At 37.7% G+C, this 9,859-nt stretch overlaps 1 protein-coding gene across 3 annotated transcripts in view; it reads right to left on the reverse strand.

The window, feature by feature from the left end:
• Positions 1 to 9,859, reverse strand: part of OLFM3 (olfactomedin 3) — a 197,018-nt gene that overhangs the window by 43,243 nt on the left and 143,916 nt on the right. Inside the window, exon 1 of one of the 3 annotated variants that reach the window (XM_007449623.1) lies at positions 9,577 to 9,812. The exons of 1 other annotated variant lie outside the window; for it this stretch is intronic. In XM_007449623.1, the coding sequence (XP_007449685.1) occupies positions 9,577 to 9,705 (129 nt within the window). In that variant the 5' untranslated portion in view covers positions 9,706 to 9,812. Of the gene's footprint in view, positions 1 to 861; positions 884 to 9,576; positions 9,813 to 9,859 lie in introns of those variants that run through there. One more of the 3 variants, XM_007449625.1, reaches the window with a different exon arrangement.

A 9,859-nucleotide genomic window follows, 5' to 3' on the forward strand; every position in this document is an offset into this window, starting at 1 on the left:
AAAGAGTGTGGGTTTGTATAATTGTAAGCAAAGCATGTTATTTTTTGATAAAGTTTGTAATTTTATTCTCTAAAGTTAAAAAGAAAGAGATTAAATAATTCACATAGGCAGCACAGCTTCATTCAGTTATACCTTCCTTTTCAGTGCTCAGAAGGAGAATCTTTTTCTTTCGATTCCATATTATTAACTATTTATTGATCCTACACCACTTCCTAATGCTTTCTGTCATATTTGGACAATTTAATGCAGCTTTAGAAGTATCTACTAAATATTCAATACTTAGTCACATATCACCAATCTTTCTACACAGGCTGTGTTAGCTTGTCTTCCTCAACAGTAAGTGGTAATTAGTAGTATGTATTTTTCTGATTATTACTCATGTGTGATATTCTGAAGCAAAGTCCTCTCCCAGAGAGCTTCCCATGTATTGAAGGGTCAATTATTAACAAAGCTGGAAAGGTATCACATGAGAATATAGGGTAAAAATAATTAGACCAGCATTGTTTTGCAAAGGATATAGAGTCTCAGAAGAGTTAAAGATAGTATTTTCGCATAGGCCACCGAACTGATCTTCCCAAATTACTTTTGTGCACTTGTCACCCAAACTCCCTAGAACCCTACCTTAAAGTGACATTCCTGTTCTCCTGCAGTCTGCCTCCTATTTATGTTTCTAGTTTTTCTCTATCTTCCTATAAGAAACTTCTTTCCAACCAAATTAGTCTTTTTGTGTCCTGAAAGCGTGCAACCTTGTTTCACATCTTTATATGTTACTCATTTTGTTTTCCTACTTGGAATACCTCTCTTACAGACCTTCAGTTTACTCAGTCCTCATGGTTTCAGCCTCTTCTGAAGGATTGTCTGTGTTATTCTTTAGGCACTTAATGTGTATTTTCTAGTATTATTATCTGTCTTTCCTATGTCTTTTCCAATAATTAGTCCATATCCAGCTACAGGATATATTGGCTACTTCCTGTCTGCCATATCAAGTACATTCTATCAAGTACAAAAATAAGTAACTTATTTTTGGCTAGTTATTTTTCAGAAGAACTCTGCTTTGAGCATACATTCTCCACTATGCAATCAGAAGCTGTTGTGGATGTCTTAATGCACAGCCCAGAGAGACACTCATTCATTATTCCAGGTGCTGAGAGTGTCAGTGGCTTGACTCTCAACTGAGTTCTCTTTGGGGTTTGCTGAGGCTGAAGAATGCTGCCTGCTCAAGGTCAGACCCTATTACACGGGATAGCTCACATCCATTGACTTGCTGATGCATGGGTACAAAGAACGATGCTAAGAAGTAGGAATAATTATTTTTCCCATTTCACAGAAGAGAAAATCAGTTAACTTGCCTAAGGATGCACAGTTTGTATATAGTAGAGCTATGTATGAAGCCAGAGCAGTACTGTCCAATAGAATGAGAGCCATGTGTATAATTTTAAATTTTCTAGTAGGCAGGTTTAAAACAGGAAAAAGAAACAAGTGAAATTACTTTTAATAATATATTTTATTTAACCCAGTATATCCAAAATATTATCATTTCAGCATGTACTCAATATAAAAATTATTCATTAAATACTTTACATTGTTTTTTTCTCCTATTCTGTACACTCTTTGAAATTGAGTGTGCATTTTACACTTATAGCACACCTCAACTTGGACCAGCCATATCCCAAGTGCCCAATAGCCACAGTGGCCTCCTTATTGGACTGTGTAGCTATAGAATCTTGCTTTTAATTCCAGTGCTATGGCCATATTAATATGATGCTGAACATCCAGATAATCGTTCTTAAAGGTCAATCATATGGATATTGAAAAACCTGCCTGACAGGTGTTACATAGACAGACCATCCAGTTTGCATCTGAGTTTCTTTTTCCTGTGGAAATATCAGATAAACCAGTGGGCCTCCTAGCTAAGCTCTGACTAACTTCTGCACCTGGGATCTGAAATTCTTCAGTCTTTGTCCTTCCCTCTATGGTTTCCAGGGAATCAGCAGATAAGGAGATATTTCTTATGTTTTCAGGAGAAGAGGGAGATGAATTTTGTCTAGAAAAGAAAGTCTTTAATGACTCAGGCTGGAGGGGCTGGAACAAGGAAGGATGAAAGAAAGGCTGAGATGGGGCTAGGAACATGGAGGTGAATGGTGCCCAGCAGAGAACTATTTTGCACAATGCCCAGTGTTACTGGGCTGGTCTGTTTGCCTTTAGACTGGAGCACTTTGCCTGGTAGGAAGCAGATTCTTAAAAGGACTAAACCAGCCTGACCTCTCTCCACAGAGCTGCCATAGTCTGTGGCATCTTCTGTCTTGTAATTTGCGGCAGAACAGATTTAATCTCCTACTTATTCTCTCCCAGGCCCTAGCTTATCACATACCATCAACCAACACACAGACTTTTTCCTTTCAAGGGCTTTAGAGAAAATTACTATAGGGTGCTTATAGGCATTCCAACAACAGTCATGGGGAAGCTATAAATTATAAACTCACAAAATTCAAAAAGACGTCACAGTCCTTGTCCTTAGTCTGTAATGAAAAGAAAATGGTGCCAAACCTATCTTTTAGTCTCCTTTTTCAGATAGCTCATAGAAGTGTCCTATGCTGCCTTTTATTTCTGAGGTATTGGATTCATTATCATTTCTTTCTTTTGATTCCCCTTACTCCTTCTTTCTAGCATTTATGCCTGACTATGATTGGGACAGAAAGATGTACTTAGAATTATATATTGTTAGAATCAGATAAGATCATAAAGATAATCTTTTTATACTAAAGAAGAAAAAATGCAAAGAGATCATCTACAGAATAGAGATAGGTACAGCTTAGCAGAGTAGTTTCAATGATGTAATTAAAGGTTTAAGCTGAGTAACAGTATGGAACGAATATATCTCGACATAGGCTCTACAGTTTCAACTAGGCTTTTCCTGACATTGGACACAAATCTCAAATATATCAGAAAATTAAGACTTCTCACTAGAATAAATTTAGATTTTGTATAAAGGAGCAGGGACCACCCAATTACAATGTTAAAATATCTTTAACAGCAGTGCAAATACTGATTATTAAACCTGACATCATTAATATTGATGTTCGCTTGCCAGGTGTTTGGCTAACTAGTAAAGAGCTTATAATGTCAGGGCAGGGTGTCAGTTGCTCTCTGGAATGAGGGAAACAGAAAAGGTGAATAGGGTTTGATGTTCATTTAGCATTCTTCCTGAAGTGTCAGCTTAATAAAAGTAGACTCCGGTTTTGTTTGTACTTTCAATTGTCTTGTAAGAATTATTGAAAAGAGCCATGGCCTTATCTACTACAGAGTTAGTCTGAATGATCTCAACTATAGCAAGTTACCTCTCTGGCAAGAAAAAGGTAACTCAAAAGAGAAAAAAAGCTAGTATAAAAGATGAGTGCTTGACAGTTGTGTGGGTGTGATAGAGACTTCTGCGTCAGGTTTAGTGATAAAATAAAGGAAGCTTTATGAGCATCTCTAGTGTTCTCTTTTATGGCACCCATATTGGCATTGAAAAGAGGATAAAAATAAAACCAGCTAAGACCTCAGGTGGAAAGAAATATTTAGATGGGTTTTGGATACCAATGGGAAAAGATCTGCTCTCATTTTAACTTAAAAGAGCAGTTACTTAGGTGTCAATAAAACTCATATAATAGGGCTTCCCTGGTGGCGCAGTGCTTGAGAGTCCGCCTGCCGATGCAGGAGACGCGGGATCGTGCCCCGTTTCGGGAAGATCCCACATGCCGCGGAGCGGCTGGGCCGGTGAGCCATGGCCACTGAGCCGGCGCGTCCGGAGCCTGTGCTCCGCAAATGGGAGAGGCCACAACAGTGAGAGGCCCGCATAACGTAAGGAAAAAAAAAAAAAAACTCATATAATAGTAATAGCAAACATTTATGGTGCTCTAGCCATTAGTTGGCAGTTCATATACATTACTGCCTTTGAATATCACAGTAACTCTATGAACCAGGTGATGTTATTCTGCCCATTTTATAGGTGAGGAAACTGAGACTTAGAGACAGTAAGGAACTTGCTGAAGGTCTTGTAGGAGGTAATCAGCAGAGCTGAGATTTGCACTTGCACAGTCTGATATCAGAGCTTGAAAGTTTAACCCTCATACTGCACTACCAGTTATCTGAAATTCCCTTTTATATATGATGAAGATAATTCTGATAGCATTTTCTGAACTACCGTGAAGCTGACTACTTGGACCTGGAGGGTGCATATGGTTTATTGCTATCCAAAGCATTGCTAATCACAGTGATTACTGATGCAGTTCTCTTTGAACCTTTTGTGTTAATTAGAAGAACTAAATGAACTATTTAGCAGTTTTTAATATTACAAAATTCATGAAATATTTAGGCATGCTCTAAATAGAATTAAAGTGATAATTCTAACAATTGGATTTCAAGTTTGGATTTTTTGCTTACAATTTAATTACAGAGCTATGCTTTATAAATACAAAGCTACTGTGTGAGAAATCTCTCAGAACGTCAGGGGCTTTGAACAGGAAAGAAAGATCCTGAAGACTGAGGTTAAAAATAAAAATTAAAAAAATATCTTGCATTTCAGCATGCTTTTCTTTTTATAAAACCCTTTCTCTAGTATCAGTCTCACTTCTTTTGAACCAACTACCCTTTGAAATAGACATTATCTTATTTATGAGGAAACTGAAACACAAAGAACTGAAGCAATGTTTTCCGAAGTCACCTGTTTAGTAAATGTTATATATGGGACTTATACCAATTTTCTCCAGTGTTCAGATCAGAGCTCTTTATGTTCATCCTCTGCAGGTAGATTGCAGATAGATGGCCTGTGTCCATTCACCAGTAGCTGAAAAAACTTCGCTTTAGAGGAGATGCACCCAGCGAGGGCATTATCCAAACAATGTGGAAACAAGTAGCAGTTGAGACTCCAAAGAAATTATTAGCAGTAAAGGCTTGGCAAGACACAAGTGGAGGGACAGGCAAAGGGACAGAATTCTGATTCTTTGAAGAGGACAGAATCAACTGGTTGAACATTGCTAGGTCTTATGTTTATGCTGAATGTCTGGGAATTTCATAAAAGTACAGACAGGCAAAGACGAATAAGGGGTCAAGCTACTGAAAGGGGTGTACAAGGTAGGGGAAAATAAAGCAGAAAAAAATCCATTTACTAAAACCTATTCAATTTAGAGTAGGAGATACCTGATGATTTAGAGGAGATACCTGATGAAAAGTCCTTATAAATTTTCTGTCTGAGGATAGGTTTGGTCTCAGAGAATGAAATGTGGTTTAGCATGCTAATGACTTTAGTTGTGAAGAGAAGAAATGTGAGGACAGGAATGATAGAGATGTTGACAGACCACACTAAAAGAAGCTGTGTTCTGGAGGATGTGTTAAAAAAGATGTCACTGCATAGCAGTTTTCCTCCTATTTCTTACGAGACTAGTTGGAACTGAAATAAGAAATGTATATTCTTCGCTCAAGGCAACCTCAAGGCTTTAAGAAAAACAACTGTAAAAACAACGACAAATAGTTAAACACAAAACCGAAGACATCCTCAAATTCAGGTTCGTTGATCACTTCTTCTCATATTCTGGAAATCATAATGACTCAGAGTTGGGAAGGACTTAGAAGTCATGTCTGGTCCTATGTCTTTCCACTCAGTGACACTTCTCCTATGTATTCTCCTTGTGTTTCCGCTTGAACTCTGCATGATAAGGATTTCCCTGCTTCATAGGCAGCCCCTTCCATCGGTGGATAGCTAAAGGACTGGCTCTGAACTTCTCTCTTAGTAATGTTCCCCCTTTTGCTCTCCTTCTGCTTTAAGTACTTAAGAATAAATCTACTCTTACCCACACCACAGTTCTACTCTAAAAAGGCAATTATCACACTCTCTGTGACTTTCAGGATTTACCATTCTGTTGTCTCATCCATTTCCTTAATTTGTTTAGTTGGTCTTTCACAAAATAGACATTGCCTAAGGATTTGGGGAAGAAAAACAGTGGTACAAAACAGAGAAGTGAGATATCTTCATCCAGGACTAAAAAAAAAAAAAAAAAATTGGTGAGTTAAGAAACTTAGAGAGTATTGAGAGTTTGTATCAGAGTATTCTACTCATTTTCCAGAACTTAAAACTGACTAACTCATTGAAGTAGATATTTATGAGGAGAAGCTGGCTAGACATTTGAAAATGTAGCAAAACAAATCACCCAAGCCCACAGGTCCCTTGGAGGTCTCTTCCCACCACAGTGGCGGGGCTGATTGAGAACAGCTGGTGTCTGCTAAATGTCCTCTGCTTATTTAATTATTCTTTTCCAGGTTCTTCCTGGTGTGGAATCCACAGTGTGAGTGATTTCTCAGAAGCTCAGCCTCAGGGGGAAGTTACTCTGCATCAGAGAGACATGCCAGAAGGAGCCTGAGCTTTCTCAGAGCCCAGGCTTTGTCTCTGCAGACACCCGCTCCTCCAAAGGCAGATGGGCCCAGTTATAGATTAGGAGGGGAAGGAAAGAAAGAAACAGAGAGAGAGAGAGAGAGAGAGAGAGAGAGAGAGAGAGAGAGAGAGAGAAAACAGGGCCAAAGAGGAGGATAAAGGGATGTTTCAAGATTCTAAGAGAAGCCAGAGGGAGTTTATTCCCCTAATAAAGAGCAGTGTTTAACTACTTACTGACAAAAATATCCTGGAAATTTAAAAACCTGTTTCAGCTTTTGAGACAATCAAACGTACACTGCCTATTTCAGAGGTACCTGCCATAAACAGATTTAATTGCCTTTAATGATTAAAACCCTATATTTCTTATTTTTGTTTTCTCAAGGTCATTTGAAACTACCATTTTAAAGAAAGACCATATTCATATTTGTGTAAATCTGTACTTTTTGCCATCTACACATCCCATAAACACTCATAAAACAAATTTTAAGACCTACATTATTTATTTATTCATTCATTCATTTTTTGGGGGGTGTATACAGACTTGCAAGCACAGACTTTCAAGCTTATACCATTTGAACTGTCTAAAGTGAGAATGTAGAGTGAGAGAGTTGAGAAGGGCTGGACACCATAGCTCTACTTACTGGGAAGGGAACTGTCAGCCCTTCCATCTAAGGAAAGTGGGGTCGAGGCTCATAGGAAACCACCTGAGATGGACGGAGAGAGCCTAGTGTGGCACTAGGGACCAGGAGGGGCAAGGAGAGCCAAGATGGGTGAGACGACTTCCCTGGTCAGGACTGCAGTCAGGTGACTTGCTTCTACCCTTGATTCTGTCATTAACCAGCGAGGGGAAGTCTCTTTAGTCACTTAAACATTTGGGGTCAGTCTTCCCACTTGCAGAATGAGGAGGTTGGATTAGATCAGTCATATTTCCAGCTAAGCTCCTGAGAGTTCTAAGGTTTCTGTGGAGGCATTTTGACCAGGGAAAGGGGTTGATTATGTGGGGAGGGAACAGATGATAGAGGCACAGTAAATGCCTCCCCCCAATAATTTATTATTTGACCCATGACCTGTTTTATATATTGGATTTCCACCTCAAGATTCATTCAACAAATATTTATTCTGAATGTATTACATAAGATTTAATTCTAAAAAAAAAAAAGGCACTGCTGCCAAAAAATAGTGTAAAAATAACTGGCCTGGATAGTTTCTAAGATCCTTTCCAGCATTAACATTTAATGATCTTAATGTAGGAACTAGATTCATTCATTTCTCACCATGGGAATCCTAAGATATGAGCAATTATCTTGAATAGTTAAGGTGGGGAAATTACTTCTGTAATACTTGGCACTTCTGTAAAACATGCATGCACACACACTCACACTCATTCACTCACACTCACACACTTTTGCAACATGATTTCTCCATTCCAGTGAATAACATAGTGTAAACTTTTCTGAACTTTATTTATTTTTTGTCACTCAAAAGGTGACTCAGTCGTGTCAGAACATTTGTAGACCATACCAGTATTTTATATTTTTCAACCAACAGATTACTAATCAGAAGAAATCCATTTTCTTTAAATTACTAATTTAAAGAAAATGGTTTTACTTTAAACTCATAAGAGAGCAAGGAGTTCTAAAAGAATCATGCATGATTTTGGAAAGTTGATTCTCCTCCATCAACAAGAAACAGGAAATAACCAAACCAATATCTGTAGACACAGAAAATATACATATCAGAACCAAGGTACCAAGTTTGAAACATAGCTTTTTCATGAATTGTTTAGCTAGGTTCATTTCTTAAAAGAGTTAATTCAACAACTAAGTTGTTAAAAATCACCAGGTACTTGAACATTGAGGAAATTTGGCTCAGTAAATATTAAATAATGTAAGTTTCTTTGTTTTGTGATTGCTTATTGATGCCATGTCATGGTTTCTTATTTTGTAACTACAAATGTCTTTTACATCCCTCCTGCCACACACATCATACAGGGAAGGAGGGGAATCTCAATAATGGAGGCACTGAGGTACCATAAGTGATTCAAGGGAGGTAAAAATATAAAAGCAGGTCAAAGTGTGCCTCACATGTGCTCTGCTGTTGCCCTGAGCACCAGGTTAATCTGGCAAATTATGTAATTAATTTGATCTGACTCTACTCAGTTAATTACACGTTGATTGATAGAGTAATTATTATTAGTAACTGCAAACATATCTTCAAAGTGGAGAGTTCCTTTTTTTTAAGTATCTGACTTTTTCTGATCTGTGGGAACAGTCCAATGGTAAAAAACAGATAAACATAAAAAGGTAAAGGGCTCTGAATACTAATTGTTTCTGTACTTTTTATTTGCTAGCAGGGAAATTGTTTTTCCAGGGTATTCCTTCTATTTGAATTTGTAAGCTTCTATTTGAAAAACTAATAGTTTTCATTTTTATTTGAAATATTTTAGAGTATTGCCAAATAAACCATGAGAAAAGACATTTGTTATAATGTGGGAAGGGTTAAAAAGTCACTAATTGTAGACAAATGAAGACTACAGGAGTTAGACTTGTGACAGGAGAAGACTTTATGAAAAAATACAGGGAGACGATTTTATCAAGTAAGTTTTCTGTTCGTGATTCTTAGCTCTCTTAAAGGATTTTTTGGTCATGCTTTAAATTGCTGAGGTTTTTTTTTTTATTCATTTATGTTTAAAAGAGGTTGGTTTCTCTGACTGAATGCATTTCAGTCACAGGAATTGAATTCCAAAGAAGAACCTGCTATAGTATAACTAGATTAGCTAGAATATACCCTATAGCATATTCTGTAGGAAAAATTATGGGGATTTTACAGATGTTAAAAGGAGTAAAATAATAAGAAACAAAACATATTTTAAAAGAAAGAATTCTTCAAAACCTCAGAACAATATAAATTAAAGCTTTTCATTAAGAATTTAATGAATCTAGTTCCTTTCACAGCTAATTTCTCAGGCAGTTCGTTTATTCTTTGATGTAACTTTAAAGTGTTCCTAAAGGAACGTCCATGACTAAAGTTACCACATAAATATTGTATTGTTGAAGAAGACCTGTAAATAGAGAAGCAAAATCTCAGCCTTTGCAGTTTACAAAATAAAGCCCACTGGTTTAATGCAGTTACTTCCCAAGACGGCCAAACCCACCGGAGTGACTTACTAAGGTATCTGGCGTTGATAGCCTCGTGGTGTTCAGTCCTACCAAGGATGGGAGAGTTTGGGACATCCAGTTTGATATCATTGCCATGGTGCTAAGCACAGCCCCAAGCTTCAGCAGTGGAAGACTCATTGCTGTGGAGCTAATGAGTTTTCATAGTGACTGATTAAGATCCTGGTTCTGGGCTGGCAGCGGGAGGCGTGACTGCAGCACGCCACATGTACAGCATGAAAAGAGATCAACTTCCCAAGCTCTAATCATGCAGGGAAAGCTCACAGAACCTCTT

This window comes from Lipotes vexillifer, unplaced genomic scaffold, assembly GCF_000442215.2.
Source record: "Lipotes vexillifer unplaced genomic scaffold, Lipotes_vexillifer_v1.1 scaffold445, whole genome shotgun sequence".
Taxonomy (NCBI): domain Eukaryota; kingdom Metazoa; phylum Chordata; class Mammalia; order Artiodactyla; family Lipotidae; genus Lipotes; species Lipotes vexillifer.